Here is a 25,282-nt window from a genome sequence, read left to right as displayed (position 1 = left end):
TAGACCAATTGGCTGCAAGTGGGTCTACAAGAACAAGTATAAAGCTGATGGCTCACTTGACAAGCACAAAGCTAGGCTTGTGGCAAAAGGTTTTTCACAGAAGGAAGGGGTCGATTATGAGGAGACTTTTGCCCCCACAACAAAATGGACTACCATTCGGACACTCTTTGCCTTAGCAGCTCAGAACGATTGGAAAATCAATCAAATGGATGTAAAAACCAATCTTGCAGTTATCGTTATCGGGATATTATCGACAAGGGAAAAAATCGGGAAAAAATCGTAAAATACAAAAATATTCATTTTTTCCCAATTTTTTTAATATCTAAAGCATCTACGACATAAAATAAATACGTTGACACATAAATATGATAAAAGAACTAATATCTAAGATGTGTAATATCATTTCTAGTGCTACATCACACATAACAGCGAATCATGTCCTGAATAGTAAGTCCTGACTCCTGAGTCCCAACTCAGCCTCAAAATATCAACAAAAAATATAATAATGTATCTCATATCATGAGTCATAATGTCATATACAATGAAATGAACCAAATAAGTAAAGTCTAATACTATTGATTTCCTCTGCCCCTCTTGCGAGAAAATGCAATAGCTTTCCCTTTCCCTCTAGATGTAGATGTCGGTGGAGTTGGCAATGGACTCTGTTATGCTCTAGAAGCTAAAGAACTAGGAGCTACAGGAGATAGACCACATCCTCTACTAGTGACAGGGGTAGCCTGGGTAGGTTGTGTCACCTCCTCCTCTTGTTGATCCTCCTCATCAAAAAATCGAGAGAATTTAAAATAAAGAAAAACAAAACAAAAAAATTAAGGTAAAAATCGGGCGATAATATCGCCAAACTCAAAAAATCGCGATTTTCCGATATTATCGCGATTTTCGCAACACTGGTAAAAACAGCTTTCTTGAATGGAGATCTGAACGAATGTGTTTTTGTGTCCCAGCCAGAAGGATTTGTTGTGAAGGGACATGAACATAAAGTATGTAAACTTGTGAAATCCTTGTATGGCCTCAAGCAAGCACCGCGAGCCTGGTATGAAAAGTTAACTGAGCATCTTCTGAAACTCAACTTCAAAAATTATGATTTTGATGATGCAACTTTGTTTGTCAAGAAAGTTGGCAAAACGGTTCTATATCTTGGGGTATATGTAGATGATCTTTTGATGACAAGGAACAATGAGAGCTACATTGCATCCATAAAGAAGGAATTGAGGAAAGGTTTTGAAATGACTGACTTGGGCTATGTTCACTACTATCTTGGTATTGAAGTAACTCAACATCCGAAGTATATATTTCTCTCTCAAAAGAAGTACATTGGAGATCTGTTAAACAAGTTTGGCATGGTTGAGTGCAATCCTTTGACTACTTCAATGGTAGAGAACTTAAAGCTCACATCCATTGAAAGAAAAGAATTTGAGGATGCAACAAGGTATAGATAGCTTGTAGGAAGTCTCAACTACCTAACTAATACCAGATCGGATATTTCATTTGTTGTTGGAATCCTCTCCAGGTTTATGCAAAAGCTTTGTGAGGGACATCGGTCTGCGCAAAAAGAGTTCTAAAGTACTTTAAGGGAACCCAAGACTTTGGACTCAAGTATACGCAGGTGGGTGACTTCAGCTTGATTGGATACTCCGATTCAGACTTCGATGGAGACAAAGAAACTGGGGTATCTACTTCAGGTTATGCTATGAGTCTTGGATCAAGAGTTGTCTCCTGGAGATCACGCAAACAATCAGTTCCAGCAGATTCCACAACAGAGGCAGAATATGTGGCAGCAGTTGAGGCAACAAAAGAAATTGTGTGGCTCAAGAAAATTCTGGAAGATTTGCAGGTAAAACAAGTACATTCAACTCCACTCATGATTGACAACACCTCTGCAATAAAGTTGGCCAAGAACCCAAAGTTCCATGATCGAACGAAGCACATCAATACAAATACCATCTGATTCGACATCATGTTGAGGCCAAGACAATCCATCTACACCATTGTTCCACTAATGAGCAGATTGCAGACATCTTCACCAAAGCGCTTGGAGGAGAAAAGTTTGAAAGATTCAAAACGATGCTTGGACTCACCAACAACACTTCAGATTAAGGGTTGGAATGTTGACACCTAATCACTGGGATTGGGTGAACATTTGTAAATAATGGAGAATAGGAAAATGAAGAGACACGGGGAGGTGAAGCCCAAGAGTTTCTCCCTCCTTGTATATAACCATGAGCAATCTTAATGAAGAAACACAATTTGCATTGAGGAGTTACCTCTTGGCCTGACATCTATGTGTAATTGCTTAATGACTTAAGATTAATGGATTAAGAAATCATAGGAAAGTAATTATCAAATTAGAAGATCATGAAAAATCAACACTAACTACTAGATGATTGATATTATATGTGTATAGAATGGTTGGTGCTTTAAGGATTATCATTAACCCAGTAGTTAAATCTATGTTTTCGTAGTTTTTTTCCACCAATTGCACATTTTGTGTGCTTTTTTTTAATATATATGCATCAAAATATATATATATATATATATATATATATATCATTAAAAAAAAAAACCAAAAAAATTGCTCTGTTCCAAGAAGCTTTTGAAAATTGGCACTTCCTACTCCCACTTTGCTTTTGCTGCCAACAATCTTGGTTGCAACCTTCATTTCCCTCTCTATCTCAGTCAAATCTATGATTTGGGATGAGAATACAAAGACAAATTTGGAGGATGCAGCCATAGCTTTAGAGAATTTCGAGGCTGAACCTTTGGCTAATGGGACTCATGATGTTGATCACGCAGCCCTATAGAGATGGGCTAATGGGACTATAGAGATGCCATCTTATCCACCACCATTGTCAGCACTAGAAGGTTTCCAGATGTACAACCTCCAACGCTGCATGGGGCCCATGTAGCTCCTGTTTGTGTTCCACGACCACTTCCACCTACTCCTAGTCCTTGTTCCTGGATCGCAGGAAAAGCAGATAGTATAATTCTGTATTTTTCATTTTAGAATCTAGTTTCTAGAATTTAGAATCCTTTGTCTTTATTATGGCCTATTTTCTAAACATTATATAGCAGTTTAAGTTTGAACTTTGAACTGTTAACTTCATATTACAACTCTTTGGTTGTGAATATGATGCTCTGTTTCATTTCATGGTTGGTGTTATCTGTTACAGGTTGTTGATAACAAATGTTATCTGTTGAAACTTGAACATTGATGTTATGGTTAATCATTGGATGACGATGTTATAACTGCAAGACTGTTGATGTCATATGTGTATTAAATGGTTGATGTTTTAATGATCATCATTAATCCAATAGTTAGTAGTAGGTTTTCATATTTTCTGCAGCTAATTCTATATTCTGAATGTTTTTTTTTTGTGCATCAAAATATTAATATATATATATATTAAATATAAAAACAAATACCCCTGGAATGCTCTACTCCCACAAGCTTTTGAAAATTGGCACATTCCAGTCGTCCTCCTGCTTCGCTTTTGCTCCCAACAGCCTTGGTTGCAACCTCCATTTTCCTCTGTATCTGACTTTCCCTGAACAAAACATGATACGGTTTAAACTAAAAAGCTTTTACAGGTATTCTAAGACAAATTTGATGAGATTTTGGATGAGATTTTGTGATTCCCTTTTACATGGATAAAGTTTGTCTAACTATTCAACCTTGAAAATTTGTGACAAACATTTCAATATACAACAGAATTTTTCTTTACAAATATATTTAACTTGGCCAGCATAAATAAAGCTTACTATTTCAACTTTTATATTGAACTCTCCTATACACCAACTGCATTTCTTTAATCTGCAAATTATGTACAGGATTCTCCAGTGTGGGTGTCTTCTTTCCACATGTCTGCAATGGCAAGGCATTAATCTCCTCCTCAGATTCGTTGTTTATAAATTACAGGTATCGGGCAGGCGTCAATCCATTTTAGGCATTTATGTTCTAATAAATATCAGGCATCAATCTTCAAAACAGATTCAGTTCTACCCCACCAGATCTCGTCATGCCAGTGCTACTGTGAGAGAACGTCGAATATTTGTTTTTTGCTTCGTCTCTTTATCAGGTGTTATTCAGCATCACTGCTGTTAACATGTCTTCAATGTTTTGTCTGGTGCAAATCACTCTCTTGGCAGGGGTTTGTCACTACATTACTTATCACATATTGCCCTAATCGACGTCTCTATTGGGCATCCATTTCTAAACCATTCACAACATTTTTAATCCCATTATGCAGATCGTGAGCTTCTGTCTACAAGCTAGCTAACTTGAAATGCTCTTTGCAGGATTCCAGAAGCTTCAACTACTCATCCGCGAATTGTCTGCATCCCTCAGGAATTATGGCGTCATCGATACACGATGACATTATCTCTTCCGTTGTCAAGTTTGAGCCCGTGTACTCAATGGTTGCACTGCCTCACAGCCATGAACTTTCTTCGCAGGAAATACACATTACACTTTATTTATAATTTAATTTCCTTTTCTAAATATTGAACATGAGAAACTTTTTAAATATCACTTTCCTCTTTTGCAACTAATAAAATATATGAATTTTACCTTTTCAATTAATAGGCAACAACTTCAAATAGCATTAAGGCAAACAGTGCCTCTAATGTCATTGAAAATGAAGATTCCAAACCCTCACCTTTGCAACTTCAAGATTCAAACTGTCCGGAACTTCCCTTTGCAAAAGCACAATGCCTGCTTCACGGATTATTTGCTGAGCATTGGCGGAGAGACAATTCATACCATCTTCTAAAATTGGCCATGAAACATTAGCACCTCCAACAACAATAATAGAGTTTTTTCCACCAGGTTGCAGCAGGACAACAGCATGGCCTGTAGGATCTGAAACCGTGTTTAAGTAGTCAATCCGGACACCACAAGAGCTTAATGCATCCTTCACAAGTGATCCATGTGCGTCTTTTCCTACCTGCTTGGGTGGAGACAAAATATTAGTAAGAATCAAGAAATTAAACTAGTATCAACTCAAGAAGTGAAGCTCTTGTCTGTTCCTTTTTCGTATGCTTGTTTTATCTTCTTATTTGAGACATAAGGGACCATAAGAATCCACTCATACATTTTTCTTCAAGAAAAGGAAAACACAATTTATTGATATCCAGTCAACCAAAATTAAAGAGACCTTTTATATTTTCAATTTGATTTTCTTGGAAAATGCATGCATTATGCTTATTCGTTTTAAATTACTGAACAGATAAGCACAACCATGCTTTTAGGGCGGAATTGTGCTTATTATTTCAATAATTAGAAGTAATACAATATGAAGGCTCCAGAAACATTTCCCCTGCCCATTTGATTAAAGACTGTCCTTTTAAAGCAGCTCAGAAGCCCGACAAGTGGAAAGGTGTGTAGACTTGAGAAGCAGGATTTGATCTGTTAGTAAGTTCTGACTTTCATGACCCCAGGAATGAAGAGGATGGACAAACCACTGTTGGCAAACGAACGGCAAGTAGAGTCATCCATTAAAAGACACAAACTGAGTACCACAGTTACACAACATCAGGTGGGTAGCAACTCACCTAGTGTCCACAGCCAAGACACTAATACATAGGTTGATTCTATTGTTTCCGGACCTGACCAAAATAAACTAAGGGTTTCTCCTTCCTCCAATCTTGAATAGGTACCCATGGTCTTGACTCTTGGAAATGACTGAATTGACTAAACATTCTCTGACGGGACAGGAATGCTGTCATCAACCTTCTAAACTTACACCCAGCACCCCTCCTGGACCCTGGTGAATTTCTTAGGATAAGCAATGTGGATACCAACAATTTTCAAGTCCTTGAGGAGGGACTTGATACAGTATGTCCATGAATTTCACTCGTATCATGGAATTTGCAAGTCAATATGGGAGATAAACAGCGTAGTCATATCCATAGCTTCATCTCAACTTTAATGCCTAATGTTTTGTTTTTGCGGGAGGTTAAGATTACTGGTTTCTGTCTTCACTTTCTGGATCACATTATTGCTGGGACAGACTATATGGGAGTTGAGTTCAGTTTATGCCCCTGATGACTCTGGTAGCATAATCCAATTATGGAAATGGATATCTAATCCTCCTAACTACTGATTGGATTTTAAATGTAGACATTAATATGGTGGAGTGGGATGGTGATCATGTTGCCGGGTGTCTTGGCAGGCATGTTAATACTCTTGGATCTCCAGAAAAGCATGCTTGAACACATTGTAAGTCAGTCCTTGGCATGTCGGACATCAATCTCATGCAAACATCTTTGGAGAGGGGCATATGGTGCATTTGATCCTGTAACAACCACACCCAATTTACCCCATGGGGGTGACTACTACTATTAATCCAACAGTCAACTCCTCTTGTGCTGTCAGAAGAATGGGATTCGTTATAATTTTTTGTCTTTTGCTATTTTTACTTATGACCATATTCCCTTACCGAGTATGGGTTTGAGTTATAAATTAAGTCTTGGCTTCCCCCTTTTTGCACACACACACATATATATAATGCTTGTTGACCCCTTACCCTAGTTTCGGCACCTCTGGTTTACATATATATGTTACTGAATACCTATGTTAAATTGACCTATCCGATGCTATGGCACCCACATGGGCTAGGCCCCACAATTAAATTTTAATTACCTAGTGCCTATAATTGTATGCCATGTCACTTGCTCTGGAGGTCTTGCTCACGTAAAAGGCATGCAAGTTTTCAAGCGGATCCCCGCACATTCAACGATGGAGCCATCACACGTTGATTCTAGCAAGGTAACATGCAAGAAGTTTACAAGGGAGGTCACCCCACAGAATGGCAGTAAGAGGAAACCACCGATCGACAAATCAACAGCGCACGGTTATTTCGGCGGGTCAAACCCCATTTCCCAAATCCGCCATAGGCACCCCTCGAAGGTGATTTCCGGTTCCGGCGAAACCTCTAGTGGTGCATAACAATGAAAATGGGACCCATTCTCCCAACCTCATCCCTCGGCCGATATAAGTCGGCCACGTTGCTCCGCTTTGGCACATCAGTGGTCCTACCATCCACTAGTCTCTGGCACCAATAGAATTTGCCACGTTGCCCTACTCTATGGACCCCACCAAGCACTCCTCAGGTCTGATGTCCATTGTCGATCAGGGAGATTGACGGTTTGCGAGGGGGGTTGCCCCTGCGCTGACATCACAAGGGGGGGTGGAGGGGTCCGCCAAGATCTCGGCCATTGATCCCAACAACTAGATCAATGGTGTGCACAAAGGCTCCCCTCTCCGCTGACATCACCCCAGGGGGGTAAGAAAACCGTCAATCTTCGGCGATGATCCCCCATAATTAATCAGTGCATAGGACCCTCCCAATTGACTCCACCATGCCATGGCGCCATTCCACATCGCATCGATTCCCCACGTCACCCCGGCGCTTCATCCCCACACTTTCACGCCTATTCCTCTTCGTGCCCTCGGAGTGGGACCTCCAGGACACATCATCCCAACCCCATCATTCCTGGCAATTCACCAGCATGCTCCGCTTGCACCTTCAAAATGGGGCCTCCGGGACACGTTATCTCAGCGTCATCATTCCCAATGCTCCTATAGCATGTGCTTCTCTGGCTTCCAAGGACTAATCCTCCATGACATGTCATCTCGGTCCCGCCACTATGATGTGTATATATAAATACATATATATTATATATCTTTAAATATATATATGCTCACAATGCCCCACCATAATAAACATGTATGAATACACACACACACACACACACATATATATGTCTATGTGTGTGTGTGTTTAAACTCAAGACCAAAGTGATACGAATGCAAAAGGACGGGTTTCACAAAATTATGGAGGTTGTTCTCCCACAAACCCGTTGCGGTCAGCGCCTCTATAATCTCAGTTTGATAATAACTTAAGTGTTTTAATCAAATCACGAGGATTATGATGCCTTTACCAATGCTTTACTCACACTACTTGCATGGTTATAAACACTCAATGCCTTATAGCATTGTTGACTATATATATATATATATATATATATATATATACATATATATATATATATATATACATATATACATATATATATATATATATATATATATATATATATATATATATACAAGCCTTTAAAGCAAAATCACAGTCTTAGAGGCTAGTTAATAGAATCTTATTCTCTTTAGTCTGCAACAGTAAACCACACATTATTCAAGCAATCCATGCAGATTTAGTTTTATCAATCAAAGCACACACATGTACATTCATTAATATCACAAATATACAAGGAGAGAACTTATCTTAATATCCTAGGCAACTGAGATAGGGACAAGGACTCTCCACCCAACCATAGACAGTTGCATCCAAGCTCACGTGCAACTCTCACCCTCGAGCCAGATTCCAGACTCTAAGGGTGTACTACTTAGGAATCAAACACAGCTCACAGATGAACCAGGAACCAGAGATTCTACCACCTCTCTCCACAACTGAGTTGTAGCACAACTAGTGCACGTAGACACTGAGGTTCCACCCACAATACAGGAACTCTGGAACCCAAAACCAATCAATAAGCAACAGTGGTCCTTTTAAAAACTTCAAGGAAATCCACCAGGAGTGTTTCCTCCACCACAGTCCTCAGAAATTTCTAATAAAAACCATCTCCACCCTCTGGATCATGGGGGCTCGAGAGGAAAATCCTCCTCCCCTGAAGTGTTTTCTTCCAGACCCCTTCCAACCAGAAAGAAATCCACTCCTCTATTGCTGAAGACAATGAATGAATGAACCAATCCTTTTCCCATCCTGATCTTCTGCGTGAGAGACCAACTCTCCTTCTCCCTTGCTCTAGTGTTGTATAAATGATAGCATGAATGTTAGGATCCCCTATGGTTGAATGAATGAGTGTCTAAGTGAAGTCCCCCCCCCCCAATGAGGTCGAACTGCCTTCTTCTCCTTCTCCTATGCAAGGTTTGACTGCCACTGTCATAGCTGTCAATGCAGCCAATCCCATTAATTTCTATCCTCCCTGCCTTGTGAGTGTTCTCCAAGGTAACATGGTCTGCATGCTTCTCTTGCAGTCCCATTAACTTCAGGAAACCAGTCCATTAAGGCACACCAACCAGCCTTTAGTGACTGTCAAAACAGTTCAAACTTCCTGCACAAGGAAACCTTGATTGTCCCAAGCAAGCAACCTCCTCAGCTCTAGAATTTGTGTCCCTTGACTCAGCCCATTTTTAATACTTCATGTGAAAATATTCACATTGCATTTTCTTGAGGAACTCGGGTTGGGGTTGTTGCGAACCCCTCCCCCTTGAGGGAACACCGCCCTCGGTGTTCTTCTACTCATATGAAACCACAATAAACAAAATAAACACATATTGTTTTCATGGAGCTTTATATGTAGAGCTCCATACAGTATTTACATTTATTTCCATGTCACACATTCACAGTTGCTTGCCCAGCAACTCAACAATTTTAAGAGAGAAGTTTTAATTAGATCATGTGGCTCTTTTGCAATTGCCCCGTGTCTTATTGCACCAAATCTAGCTTGGATCCTTTCCTTGGTTCTAGAGGGAAGTATGCCTCCAATGTCCAGCACTACTTTTCCTTGCACTCCTGTTCCATCAGCGAACAGTTCCCAGCTCATTGCTTCCCAATACAATCCAAATGTGCTTCTAATTCCAATTAGCTATTCTCATGACCGGGAAACCCAATTTATTTTCTGGCCTTCCCTTCTCTGCTTCTCAGTCCCCCAAGCAATCCGGTTACCCCCTCTCCATGCAGTCACTCACCTTCCAAGTTCAGGCATCCCCTTCTTTGCTTCTCAGTCCCTCGGGTGATCCATCCTTTGGCAAGGCTTCCTCACAGTGGAAGAGTCCACAACCAAGGCAGTCTCACGTTTTCACAATTATACGGTTCATAGCATGCTTCATGGTAATCAATTGACATCATTCGTGTTAGTGTATCACAATGGCCCCATTCTTGAAATATTTAATCAAAGTGCCATTGCACACTCTAATATCTTTCAACTGCAATTATTTATCTTTGCGTCTAAGTCCATCCACACAAACTGGGCAATATCATACCTTCCTGAATAGCACCTTATTCATGAGGTGGATTGGAATTCTCCTTTAATTCCTATCATAGCCAAACCAGGTTAGCTCATAACCCAAGCCATCATAAATTAGAATATTGAATTTAGATTTATAAAGCAAAAATTTCAAAATCCATGAAATATTGATACTTATCTTGATTTGGCCCTTGCTACTTCCTTTACACATACTGGATCGGTAACCCATCTGGCTAGCACCCAATGCCTTCTCTTTGCTTTGACCACATACACACACCAAATTGGTTGCCAATCTGGCAAGCACCCAGTGCCTTCTTTTCACTTTGACCACGTACACACACCAGATTGGTTGCTAATCTCGTAAGCACCCAGTGCCTTCTCTTCACTTTGACCTCGTACACACACCAGAGTGGTTGCCAATCTGGCAAGCACCCAGTGCCTTCTCTTCACTTTAACCATGTACACACACCGGATTGGTTGCCAATCTAGCAAGCACCCAATGCCTTCTCTTCACTTCTCTTTGATTTCCACTCCAAGGTGGACATGGGATATATATATATATATATATATAGATAAGCCCTTTCACTACCTTGTGAATACGGGCACTACCATCCAGGTAGTATCCTATCAACAAGAGGTGTACTCATTACCATTCATAGGTTCCTTTCCACCTAAACAGGCACAAACAGTCCCATATCTGCTTGGCCCAAACACAACGCTACATCGGCCCACACATAAACACTTTACACATACACAACACACAGGCCTAGACAGTCCCATACATGTCTGTCTTGAACACTTTGCACAACACACACTTATACACATGGTACGGCACAACACACGTAATACAGCTTTACCCTATTCCCATGCACATGTACAACAAAAACACGTACACACATAACAAGTCACGTTACACAATATCACAATAATTCTAGAGACCACCTTGTCTCTCATGACATATCACCATGTTGCCATTAATCCAGAGGCCACCTTGTCTCAATGCAGGTGAACTGGGCCATATTGCCTCATTTGTCTTTCCCGTGTTCTTAAGCTTCACACGGGCACAATGTAAGAGTCATGTTCACATAATTATAACTTAGCAGAATTTCTTTTCTGCCCAATAAATTCCTCATCACAACGGGAATCTTTTTGTGCCATCCATGTTCACATTAAATAAGTTTAAATAGTCCCTCTTCCACAAGAAGAGTACCTGAGAAAATCCTATCAGACAAAATGCCATTCTCATAGGTATAAACATATACATCAATCAGCATGATCATGCATGCAATATACCACCGTCCATTAGCATAATCATGGATGCATCATACAATATCCGTCAACATAATCATGTGTGTAAGATATAAGTACTCATCAGCATAATCATATGTGCAATATATAAATACACATGCAAGTATAGTCAAGGGTTAAGAGAACTCCCTTCTTGCCATTTTCCTGGCTCCGCATATCTCTGTCCATTATTCTTATGGACTCAACCATCCCATTAGGCTGTTTTATTATTTAATCATGCAATTCGAAATTCAAAATCGAAGGCCAATGCAAGAGGAAGATCAAGGGCAAGCATTGCAAAAGGACATGAAAGTCACAACAACAGACATACATAAATCCGCAATAAAATAGCATCGTAAACAAGACCAAAAACAACATGATAACCAAAATCAAAAACCAACATGACAAGTCTAAAACCAAAATGATATCAATCCATGAAGCCAATAAATTAAAGCCACAACACATAAGCATACAATATTGAATAAACAATACCCAAAAATCAACTCAATCTCCATGAGTCTAGCATTCATGGCACTTTCAGCCATCATAAAAGCGTGTATATGCACAATTATAAATCAATTCAAGGATTCTTTACAAGGTTAGCAGCAACCTTGAAGTTTTATGCACCTCAAAAGTTCACCAAGGATCTTTCAACGCATATATGTGTGTGTGTCAAGGAGCTTGAGGGAGTGTTCCCTCCTCCTTCTTGGCATCTTGCATTGTTGTTGCATGTCCCTGTGGCTCGTAGGGGCTATCTGCTTTCTTTTTCTTTCTGTGGGGACAGCCCATTTTCTAATGCTCTTCTCCACAGCACCAACAGGAGATTATCCCCTTCTCCGTTTTAGCCTCACGAGGCCTCTTCCTGCCACTGAAATTCTTCCTTTTTGAGGATTTAGCTTGGTATGTCATCTCCTGTAATTGCTTTTGCAGCTCATCATGCCATTCAACTAATTGTCACTCTCTCTTGGTGAGCTTTCTAAATTCTGCTCTGCAGATCTTTAGCTCATCCTCTAAGACTTTGAGCTCAACATCCAAATACCTGAAGGTCCTTTTCCTTTGGAGGGATATCCCTCTTTCTCGTTCTTGATGAACTTTGTCTATATCTTGTTGCACAATACCACGATAGTTTCCTTTCACTGCCACCGAGTCTTGCTATGTGCTGCCACATACACTCAGCGATTAGTTCATAGAATAAATAAACAACACATATGCCAGTTGTCATCTTTACCATGTTAGGCCAAATATGTAATCCTACAACTGTCGCACATATGTAAGATCATCATCAACCACGTATCATAAACTAGGGCACCAACAATCACATACATGTGCTTGTTTTCAAAATTTAGCAATGCATGTGTATTAATATTATTCACAATCATCATCATGCCAAAGCAAAAGTTAAAGTTCAATCTTTAACCCATACTAACAACACTATTTAATATCATCCTCTCTTCTGAGGCCACCCTACTGTTTTCATCAACTTTTTGGAAACAAGAAGAATTCGGCCCTCTTATCAAGGTCAACAACAGCCATGGCATCTGCAACTTCAAAGGGTCAGTGAGAAAAATCTCATGTTATCTTAACACTTATCATACTTATATTATCATATTCACACAGATGCATTATAGGGCCTGCATACAACTCAAGTTAGCACATTTTGTAATGTTGTCCCAATCAGCATGCACTCTGCTCCTGCAACTATTTAATAACTAACCATGATCTTTGTTGTTATCACAAATACCTGCACCCAAGTATGTATCAATCACTTGACTCCCTAAAAGTTGTGCAACACCATACCTCTAATCTCTTGAGGCATTATGTCATATACGGGCCATTGGATGTTCACATCCAATTAGCATATATATAAAGTCAATACTAGCAACCATGCTATGCAACACAAGCAATCACAGGATCATGCAAGCATTCACATAATCCATACATCATAATGTTACACCTTGCATTCACTTGCACAAGTAAGCAACCAACATAAGCAGACAATCATCAAGCACATCACTCTCTAGCAAACTACAGATCATGCATCCACAAGGTCCACACAAGACCTCTACCTTTGAGTTCATCCAGCTCCAGTATGACAAGAAAGGCATTAACCCCTGATGACCAAACACCCCTAAATAACATAATAACTATTTCATCATATAGAAAAAGTCAACCTCCACCAGGGTCCTTGCCATATGCCAACTAGGCCATGGAATTCCCACATCCCAATCAGCTAGCATACACATAAATACATAATTTTCATAAATATACATAATGCAAGCAACACAGGGAGTTTTCCCCAAGCTTCCTTGCATCATCTTAATAGTCACACACATATTCTCCCAAGCATGCAAAGGCTCGCCATATGACCAACAATGATGATACACTAAAGCAATCATATACTCAACCATGCCACATAACTAGGGTACCATGTAAATGCATCAATCATGCATGCCATAATCATTTACAATTGGCTTTTTTAACACCTAAACATTTGTTTTATTAATTTTCTAAAAATCGTTATGAAACCCCCCTTACTCAGGAACCTGCTGCTACTTGCCCATGATAGAGCCCATCCAGTCCAAGTGTTGAACCTCGATATTCTGATACCACCTGTAACAAACACACCTAATTTACCCCATGGGGGTGATAGCTACTATTAATCCAACTCCTCTTGTACTATCAAAAGAATGGGATTTACTATAATTTTGTATTTTGTCTATTTTTACTTATGACCATATTTCCTTACCGATTACTCTTCAATGGGTTTGAATTATAACTTAAGCCTTGGCTTCCCCCTTTTTGCACTCACACACACACACACACATATAATGCTCGTTGACCCCCTACCCTGGTTTCGGCACGTTACCTCTCCGTATAATTAGGTTATTGAATACCTACGTTAAATTGACCTATCCCATGCTATGTTGCCCACATGGGCTAGGCCCCACAATTAATTAATTACCTCGCGTCTATAACTGTATGCCACGTCGTTCGCTTGGGGTAGCTCAATTGGCAATGGCCGTGGAAATGAAGTCTCACCAAACCGGAAGTCTTGGGTTCAAATCTTGTGCTATTCCCCCCCCCATCGAGGTGAAAATTTGGACATGATGAAGATGTAGTCCTACCAAGCTTACAAAAAAAACTGTATGCCACACCACTTGCTCACGTAAAATGCGTGCAAGTTTTTGGGCAGATCCCCACACATTCAACAATGGAGCCATGGCACGTTGATTCCGGCAATGTAACGCGCGAGAAGTTTACGAGGGAGGTCACCCCCCGGAATGGCAGTAAGAGGAAATTGTTGATCGCCAAATCAACAACTCACAATTATTCCGACAAGTCAAGCCCCTTTTCCCAAATCCGCCATAGGTACCCACTGGAAGAGGTTTCCAATTCTGGTGAAACCTCTAGTGATGCATAAAGACAAAAATGGGGCCCATTCTCCCAACCTCCTCCCTTGTCCAATAGAAGTCGGCCACATTGCTCCGCTTTGGCGCCTCAACGGTCCCACTGTCCACTAGTCTCTGGCGCCAATAGAATTTGGCCGTGCTGCCCCGCTTTGCTGACATCACAAGGGGGGAGGGGGTGTTCCGCCAAGATCTCGACATTGATCCCAATAGCTAGATCAACGGTGTGCACAGGGGGTCCCCTCCCCACTAACGTCAGCCCGGGGGGGTGCGCACAACATCGATATTCGACAATAATCCCTCACTATTGATCGACACACAGGGCCCTCCCTATTGACTCCACCGTGCCATGGCAACATTCCACGTCACCTCAACACTTCCACACTTATTCCCCTTTGTGCCTCCAGGGTGGGACCTCCGGGACATGTCATCCCGGCCCCATCATTCACAGCGCTCCTATAGCATGCGTTTCTCTGGCTTCCGGTGACTAATTCTCCGGGACATGCCATCCCAGTCTCGCCAATATAATGTGCATATATAAATACATATATATAAATATATATGCTCACAGCACCCCACCACCATAAGACTTGTATATATATATATATATAGATATAGATATAGATATAAACTCAAGACCAAAGCAATATGAATGCAGAAGGACTAGTTTCAGCAAAATTATACAAGTTGTTCTCCCATAGACCCACTGCAGTCAATGCCTCCATCATCTCAGTTTAACAATGGCTTAAGTGTTTTAATCAAGTCACGAGGATTGTGATGCCTTTACCGGTGCTTTACTCGCACTGCTTACATGGTTATAAACACTCAGTGCCTTACAGCATTGTTGACAATATATATATATATAGAGAGAGAGAGAGAGAGAGAGAGATCCCTGCATACAGGCCTTTTAAGCAAAATCACAGTCTCAAAGACTAGTTAATAGAATCTTATTCTCTTTAGTCTATAACAGTAAACCATGCATTATTCAAGCAACCCATGCAGATTTAGTTTTATCAGTTAGAGCACACACATGCACATTCATTAATATAACAGATATAAAACGAGAAAACTTATCTTATTATCTTGGGCAACTGAGTCTGGGACAAGGACTCTCCACCCAACCATAGACAATTACAACGAAGCTCACTTGCAGCTGTCACCCCCGAGCCAGATTCCAGAGCCTGAGGGGGTGTTGCTTGGGAAGCAAACACAGCTCACAGATGAACCAGGAACCAAAGATTCTGTCACCTCTCTCCACAACCAAGTTGTAGCACAATTAGTGCACATAAACACTGAGGTTCCACCCACAATATAGGAACTCCAGAACCCAAAACCAATCAATAAGCAGCGGTGGTCCTTCAGAAAACTTCAAGGAAATCCACCAGGAGTATTTCCTCCACCCCAGTCCTCAAGAATTTCTGAGAAAAACCATGTCCACCCTCTGGATCATGGGGGCTCGAGAGGCAAATCCTCTTCACCTAAAGTGTTTTCTTCCAGACCCCTACCAACCAGAAAGAAATCTACTCCTCCATTGTTGAAGACAATGAATGAATCAATCAATCCTTTTTCGGATTTCCCATCCTGATCTTCCGCGTGAGAGACCAACTCCCCTTCTCCCTTGCTCTGGTGTTGTATGAATGATCGCATGGATGTTAGGATCCCCCTATGCCTGAATGAATGAGTGTCTAAGTGAAGCCCCCCCCAATGAGGTTGAACTACCTTCTTCTCCTTCTCATGCGCAAGATTTGACTGTCACTATCCTAGCTACGAGCGCAGTCAATCCCATTAATTTTTGTCCTCCCTGCCTTGTTAGTGTTCTCCAAGGCAGCGTGGTTTGCATACTTCTCTTGCAGTCCCATTAACTTCAAGAAAACAATTCATTAAGGCACACCAACCAACCTTTAATGAATGTCAAAACAGTTCAAACTTCCTGCACAAGGAAACCTTGATTGTCCCAAGCAAGCAACCTCCTCATCTCTGGAATCTATGTCCCTTGACTCAACCAATTTTTAATACATCATGTGAAAATATTCACATTGCATTTTCATGAGGGAACTTGGGTTGGGGTTGTCACAGATCCAATCGATAAAGGAGCCCAGCTAGACTTCACGCACATTTGGACAGATTTAGTGCTAGCATGCATAAAGCTACTTTTACTGGCACTTCCTAACGAGTTGTTTTAGTGGTTGACTTTGTTACTATTTCAAATAATTAATCGATCAATACCATAGTTTGTACTAGAGCAAAAGTTGGTTTTTCTTCCATCCTGCCTTTTAAGCTCAATAGTTAAAGATGAGAGAGGGCTTGATCATCCGACCTTAGTATACATGTAGACACTAGATGTAAGCCCTATGGGTCCCCCTCGGGCAATGCCAACTCAGTTCTCATAGACTCTGGATCAAGACTGACCATGGGTTCTCACAGACTCCAAATCAAGTTTTGAGGACAACCACCACATCCTGCAATCAAATAGGATCAACCAACTTTGTCACCTACTAGAGCCAAAGACAAAGGATCATTTTATCTTCCAATGCCCCACTACTATAAGGTACACAGGACATTTAACTACTTATTCTAAAACTCAGGAAGGCTCTCTTTGCACCTTCTTTCGCTACCCTAATCAATATTTCCTTCCTCTCTAATTGAAATAAGTACTTAGGAATAGATCTCGGGGACTCTACACCCCACCGCAATCGAAGACTTTTAGGTGGATCACTTCTTACTTTGAAGTTTCCCTATGCATATGGATGCAAATGAATATATATGTTTTTCTTTAAAATTTGAATATTTTGTGTTTTTGGTCAACCGGTTTTTTGGTCCAGCCTTTTTACCGGTTTCGTTTGATTCCTATCAATTTCCAATTTAGAGGGTTTTTCTATTCAATCACCAGTTTGGTTCCAATAACATTGTTTTGAAGGTGAGATGGGCTTCCACTTGTCCTTAACAATGGGCTCACAATGCTTAGTGACATCATTGTTGAATTTTATGTAGCATTGAGAGGTATTCCCGCATGCCAAGAGGCCTCCTAAGATGGCCTAAAAAAATTATGGAAATTAAAATACAATAAATTTTATTTATGGATTTCATGTAGGCTTAAAGGGACAAGTCAGCCCCACCATGAAAGGGTGTGCCCCTTGGGGTAAATGCACCCATTCGACTTTTATATATACACATGATATAACACTTCATTTGACTCACTCACCCATCATCTCTCTTATATAGAAGACACTCGTGGGAGTAGAAAAAAAGATGAAATGGCTAAAGTTTGGACTTGGTTTTTGGCATAGATTTCTAAACATTTTATTATAAACCTTACTGAAGAAGAATTTCTCCTAGAAGAAGAGTTGTTTTGTTGTCTCTATTGTGCATGGTTGTCTCTTTATGATCTTATTTGTTTTTATCGTTTTCGTTGCATTATTGTTGAGATTTTTTGTGTATAATTGTTTAATGGTATTAGTGGCATAAGAAGAATTAATAGAGGATCATTATAAGTAATTATCAAATCAAAAAATTGGTTTCTAATGTGTTTATTGTAGAAAAATCAATCATCTCCTCTCAATCAATACCAATTTTAGCATTGGTTGCCCACTTCTTTCAACTCTCTAGTTTTTTTACATCTTTTTGTGTGCTTGTACTTGTTAGGTACTAGTATTGGTTTCTGACCTGGGTTGTTGTGTGTGGTACGTCGAACAAAATCCTTGTTGGTATTGGCCCTTGCGGCAACACCTATGGGGCAGGCAAGGTCTCACCTGAGGCAACTAAGGGGGGTTGCGAGAACCAGGTTTCTGCAGCTGGGAAGGGGATGGGAATTCAATCTGCGCCATTTTCCTCAATACTTAAACCTCCCAATTATACGTTAAACACATTCATGGAAATGGAGGTAATTCCAACACATTATCATCAACAGAAAATTAAAAAGAAAGGATGCACCAACTATTCATACGAGATTCTTATCATATTCATCCATACACAACCCAGATAACCATAGCTATTAAAAGGGAAACATCGGATATATGTAAGAACAAACAGAATGTGCAAAACTTCTCCCTTTCCTTTCCATTATTAAGAAAAATGCCTCGCACAGTACATCACTGCTTAACAAAAAGGCTTCCTCGACTCACCAGCCTATCAGGCATACAAATTTATAGATTTACAGACCTTCTGAGGTACAAAGTAATGCCTCTACCATGACTTAGGTTGGAAAACAACAAGAACCCTACCAAAAACCCTACCAACAGTCCTCAGCCGAATCACAATAACCACCAACAACTACTACTATCCTTACCCAATCAGCTTCTATCAGTTGTATACATAATTCACATTCATGCATTTAACATGGGCCACAGCCCATTAAAATCCCGAATTACCAAAATTTACCAAGACCCACAATTGTGGGCAAAAGACATTTTTTCAAAACCGACAAGATATTTTGTTTAAATCTAGTGTTTTCCTTCCTCACTACTCCACGATCATGTTGTTGCCAACTGCATAATCCTTTGCTTATGCATTGTTGTTGCATGCTCTGTCATGTCTGCGCAAACCTCCCGCACACTGATTTTGTCTCCGTTGTCCGTGCGCGCAACCAAAACTCCAAAGCTTTGCCTCCAACGAACCCCCAAGTTCGAACACACATTTGTGGCTCGTCCTGAGCCACTCAGCCCTTCTCCTATCTCCATTGTTTCTAAAAGCCTTTCCTTTTAATGAATTAACCTCATCTTTCTACAACCCGAACAATTCAACATCCAAAATAGAGGATTGATCATTTTCCTGCAAGTAGTAACTACTTTGGCACTCAAGTGGACTATCAAGATTATAACCTGTGTCCTCTACAATGGAATGTTGTGCTATGCTCCTCCTCCTCCTTCACAAAGATTTGCACGCCACTCCCTAGCATATGCAAAAATGACTCCTTTTGGATATTGTGGTCCCTTTTATGGGGACCACTCCGACACTGCCACTCCTATTTTTGCCGCAGTCCTCCTCCGCAGGTAGTGTCGGCTCCGCAGGTAGTGTCGGAATAAGTTATCTAACTCAGCCATATTCCTCCTTAAGTTATCTGACCCAGTTATACTCTCAAAGTGGTCTTCGCTTCCTTTCTCCAAAGTCATAGACACCAGAATAAATCTCCACCATTCAACTAGAGCTCCCATCTCCAATCTATACTGTTAATTTCAGATAACAATGGTATGTTCTATGCTTGCAACAATTACTTCAATGTCCTTTTATCAGCCCAATGACGATTTCCAATTAATTTCCAATAACAATCACATAAACCATTAATCACATTGACAGTAACTGTAGATAGAACATAAACAATAAATGCAGAAGACAAGCCAAGACAAGGGAACACCAAAATTTGGCGAATGTCTGGGAAAACCCCAAGATGGGGGAAACCCTTTGATCAATTCTTATTATTATTATATCAAATGTTCAGTAGAGAGAGTATAATAAAGTCAAAATTGACTTGCCAAATCACTGTCCAAAACAGCCTTGTCAAATCTGCAATTTTGCCCTCAGTCAACAGTAGTCAAATCAACCCTAACCAGAAAGTCAACAGTAGTCAAAGTATGGTCAAACTTATCCAAAAGAGTTTGATCAAAGGAGAGAGAAACTTGGCCTCTCTTGTTGGTCAAAGTCAACCCAAAACAGTCAATAAATCAAAAATCAAACTCAGTCAACCTAAAGTCTACCCTGCAGTCAACGTAGGTCAAACAGCGCAGAAAATCACAATTTATGTGCCAATAAATGCGGCTTGCTGAAACAAAGATTCTCCCACAAAAATCACAATCAAATGAGGTCAAACATCCCTTGGTCAACATTGGTCAAACCCTGCAACAGATCTTAAATTCGACCTCCTGAAATTTGTCCTCCTTTCTGCCACACGTGTGAGAAGATCAGCTGCCCAATGAGGTGTACGAACCAATCAGATGAGGAGAGAGAAGAATGTGTGAGTTGATGAGGTGCCAAATGAGGTTTGAGGTCATCCTTATTTATACAAGTCGTTGAGGGTCAAGAGACATGTCGCTTGGGCTTCATGAGCCTACATGATGGTGTGGCCGACCTTGACAATTTGCACATGTGTGGGCTTCACTTCAAAAACACATTTCTCCTTGTCCGATTTGGATGATCTTTAGGTCAATTTTGGTCCTCTCAAAAAGAGGAATTCAATGCAATAATTATCTCCATCAAATGAGTTTTCCAAAGTGGAATTTGGCCTTAGTTGCCAATTTTAACACCCCCTCTCAACTAGGGAGAATTCCACTGCCAATATCTGACCATCGATCATCATACCATCTTGTCATCATGTACCATCTTTGCATCTCGTCTCAACTTTGCTAAGCACTGATATAGATAATGAAGAAGAATTGATCGAGAGTGAGTCACAAGACCTTGCCACTCTCCACATACTAAAGTCAGTCCACATAACCAGGGGTAGAACCCCAATCTGAACATCATGCATCCTAGACATAGGGAGAACGACAGTACATGATGCGTCCATCTATAGTGTTATGGTCCCTATCCTCTTTTCCCAACTCATTGGCCAGATGAAAGGTACTTCCCAAGAGTCCCGGACTACAGGGGTAGAATGTATGTTGGGGCATCCGCAAGAGGCGAACCACTCATCCTGCTCATATGCCATAGGAGAAGGTCAACCACTCATCCTATGCATATATCATCAACTATAGGGGAAGGTGAACCACTAACCCTATGCTCTCATATATCATCATGGGGTATCATAGAGGAAGCTGAACCACTCACCCTATACACAGCGTACCTATAGGGGAAGGTGAACCACTCACCCTATGGTCTCACATAGCTCCAAGAAGTACACCAAGCCCTCAGGAGCTCCCAGAGCTCAATGTCCAACTCAAGCGGGACCTTCTTGGGAGGGTCCTTCCACGACTTCAAGTCTCTCTCGGAAGGTTAAGAACTTGAACTTCCCCAAGGGCTTCGTGAGGATGTCGGCAAACTTCTCATCAATCCTGATGTGTTAGATCCTTATTGCTCCCCGTTGTATCATATCTCGGATAAAGTGGTACTTGATATCAATGTGCTTAGAGCGGTCGTGGAACACGGGATTCTCTGAAAGGAAAATCCCACTCTGGTTATCGCAATAGATAATAGTGGTATCCAGCACATGCTCAAAAAGCTCACTGAAAAGCTTCCTCAACCAAATAGCTTCACAACAAGCCATACTAGTTGCAATATATTTGGCCTCGGCAGTGCTTAGTGCAACTGATTTCTACTTCTCGGTCATCCAAGAAATCGAATCAGATCCCAACGAGAAGCAACCTCCTGGCGTGCTCTTTCAATCCACCACACTTCCAGCCCAGTCAGCATCAGAATATCCATGTAGCCTCAAATTTTCGGTAGTGTATCTCAGCCCATAATTGATTATGCCACGAAGATATCTCAAGAGATTCTTAGCAGCAATACAATGTATGTGATGAGGCTCAACCATAAATTGACTCAAATTATTTACAATGAAGCATATGTCCGATTGGGAGTTTACCAAGAACATCAGGGCCCCCACAAGTTGTCTATATTCAGAAGGGTTTGACAATTCGGGCCCAGCAGCACTTCCACATAGCTTTTTAAAGTTGAGTTCCATCGGAGTAGACACGGACTTGTATTCCACCATCCCACATCTTTCTAATAGCTTCACAATGTATTTTCCTTGAGAAAGGAAAATCTCGCCTGGCTTTTGCTAGACCTCCAGGCCTAGGAAGTAATGCATCAGACCTAGGTCCTTCATCTCGAATTCGGAAGTCAACTCCCTCTTGCATTGATAAATGAGAGGGTCTGCACTAGTCAGAAAGAGATCATCAACATAAAGGACCAAAATAAGAGGCATGTCCTTTTCAACCTTGAAGTATAGGTTAGGATCAGCATAGCTCCTTGTAAATCCCAGCTTCATAAGATAACTGTCAATCCTTTCGTACCAAGCCCTAGGGGCTTGCTTCAACCCATAGAGGGATTTCTTCAACCTGCATACATGTGTCCTTCGATCTTGTACTTCAAACCCCTGAGGTTGTTCCAAGTAGACTTCCTCCTTAAGTGAGCCATGCAGGAAAGCAGTCTTGACGTAAATTTGATGTAGGCTCCATCCTTGATTGGCAGGGAGAGCAATAACAAATCGGATAGTGGTCTATTGAACAACTGGTGCAAATATTTCATCATAGTCCACTCCTTCCTTTTGAGAGAAGCCATGAGCAATGAACCTGGCCTTGTATTTTTTAGCACTTCCATCAGCTCCATGTTTAATTTTGTAAAGCCATTTTGAGGTGACCACGGACTTGTCCTTAGGTCTAAGCACCACGTCCCAAACATCATTCTTCATGATCGATTCATATTCCTCATTCATCGCATATTTCCATACCTAGTGTTTTACAGTTTCTTCGAACATGCATGGTTCAGCTTAAACAATAGTACTCATGGCAGCCAAGTACCCTTGATACCTGTTAAGCTTCTTACTTTCACGAAATGTCCCTCTTGAAGCAACATGTCTTTTAGCATCTTCGAGAGTATCTTTGAGCCGTAGTGGTCTTTTTCCTTGAGGTAGAGGGATCACTCGAAGGTGGATCAATAGGATCCATCGGACCATCAACATCGGGCATAGGCTCATCCATCGGAGGTTCATCTTGTTTTTCGGCAGCATCATCATCGTCCTTCCTTGGAATAGGGAGATCTCTGGCTTTCCCAAGGGTAGTGTCTTCATCAAAGGTAACATCACGGCTTACTTCTACATCTCTTTGACCAAGTACATAGATCCTATATGCCTTTGAAATTTCGTTGTAGCTGACAAATATACCTTTCTTCCAAAAGCTTCCAATTTATTCCTTTTCTATTTAGGCACATGAAAGTATACCAAACAGCCAAATATTCTAAAATGAGAAACATCAGGTTTCTTACCAATGAAGACTTGCTCGAGTGTCTTGAAACCCAAAGCTTGATGTGGGCTCCTATTTTGAACATATACGACAATGTTGGCAGCTTCTCCCCATAAGGACTTCGATAGACCTTGATCATAGATCATGGCACAGGTGGCTTCCATAATGGTTTGATTCTTCCTTTCAGCAACGTCATTCTGCTCATGAGCGTATGGAACAGTTGTCTCCCTCTTAATGCCAACCTCTCTACAAAACTCATTGAGTTTATTTAATTCATATTCGATTCCATTGTCAGTCCTCAACGTCTTGATCTTCTTACCTGTTTGATTCTCCACCAATGCTTTCAAAGAATGGAACCACTTGAACACTTCATCCTTCCTCTTCAAGAAATAGATCCATGTTTTGCATGCACAGTGATCCACAAAGATTGCATAATCTGAGTATCCTCCTAATGACGTTACAGGCAAGATACCAGACAGGTCAAAATGGACCAATTGAAGAATAATGGTAGTCTTGCTTTCACTAGAAGGGAATGGTCCCTTTGTATGTTTCCCAGCTACACAACCCTAACAAACTCCTTCATGATTCATGTTAAACTCCGGCATACCTGTGACCATCTTTCTTACCCCCAGGTAAGGCTTTGTAATGTAAGTGGACAAATCTCTGGTGCCATAATTCACATTGAAGAAAAGTATCACTCGCCAAAGCTTTCAAAGGACTGCCACCAACTTGATAGAGACCATCAACCCTAAATCCAAAAGTAAATGCATCTTTAGGGTTTCTATGTCAAATATGTACCTTTCCATCAATGAATGCTACCTTGAAGCCTTTATCTTCCAACAGAAATAGGCACCAGCTTCTTCTTCAAATCGAGCACATACAATACTTCTTGTAGATGTATGGTTTGACCTTGATTCAAGTGAAGAGTGATAGTTCCTATCCCTTTCACAGGGTAGGTGGCATTATCTCCAAGTATAATCTTTAGATTAGTTTTCTTCTCAACCAAATTTGGGAGGGCCTCCTTGTATCCAGTGAAGTGCCTTAAGGTTCCACTATCAATCAACCAATGATCCAAAGTATCCGAAGGAGAGACAGTGGATAGAGCAGAAATAAGATAAAGCTCATCTTATTTTTCTACAACATTACTTTCATCAGACCTGGAATTTCTTGTCATTTTCGGAGGTTAGCCACTTCCATTTCGAGCAATTAGAGCATTTCTCTTTCCTTTGTTGCTGAACTTGTTGTTCCTTTGATTGCCATTGCCTTTGAAATTGTTGTTGTTGTTGTCGTCGTCCCTTGGAGGATTCTTCTTTTGAGGACACTCTCTAGCATAGTAGCCGAACCTGTTGCAATTGTAGCACCTTCCTTTTTTTCCTCCTTTGAATCCTTTCTTGGATCCTTGACCCTGTCTCCTTGGACCAACATTATTCTTCCTTTTTGCATGAGCGAAGAAGGCAGTAGGTTCATTTCCATTTGAGGACTTATCTGTCTCCATCATCCTAGTCTCCTCTTGAGTGCATCTAGCCAATAACTCATCGAAACCAGGTATTTTGTCTTTGTTGAGAATGGTGGTGGTAAATACATCCCATGGTTTTGAAAGACCTCTAAGTGCAATGAGAGTGAGCTCCC

General features: G+C 40.8%; 1 protein-coding gene across 2 annotated transcripts in view; it reads right to left on the bottom strand.

The window, feature by feature from the left end:
* LOC149249527 (ribokinase-like) overlaps window positions 1-25,282 on the bottom strand; it is a 92,640-nt gene that overhangs the window by 58,963 nt on the left and 8,395 nt on the right. For both annotated transcript variants that reach the window (XM_089458736.1, XM_089458735.1), the window contains exon 2: window positions 4,674-4,961. In XM_089458736.1, coding sequence (XP_089314862.1) covers window positions 4,674-4,961 — 288 coding nt within the window. The remainder of the gene's footprint in view (window positions 1-4,673; window positions 4,962-25,282) is intronic.

The sequence above is a fragment of the Pinus tabuliformis genome, chromosome 7 (assembly GCF_031772625.1).
Source record: "Pinus tabuliformis cultivar Carrire ecotype Pingquan chromosome 7, CPIR1, whole genome shotgun sequence".
Classification (NCBI taxonomy): Eukaryota; Viridiplantae; Streptophyta; class Pinopsida; order Pinales; family Pinaceae; genus Pinus; species Pinus tabuliformis.
Note: the sequence above shows the minus strand (reverse complement) of the source record. Positions and strands in the feature narration are given on the sequence as shown.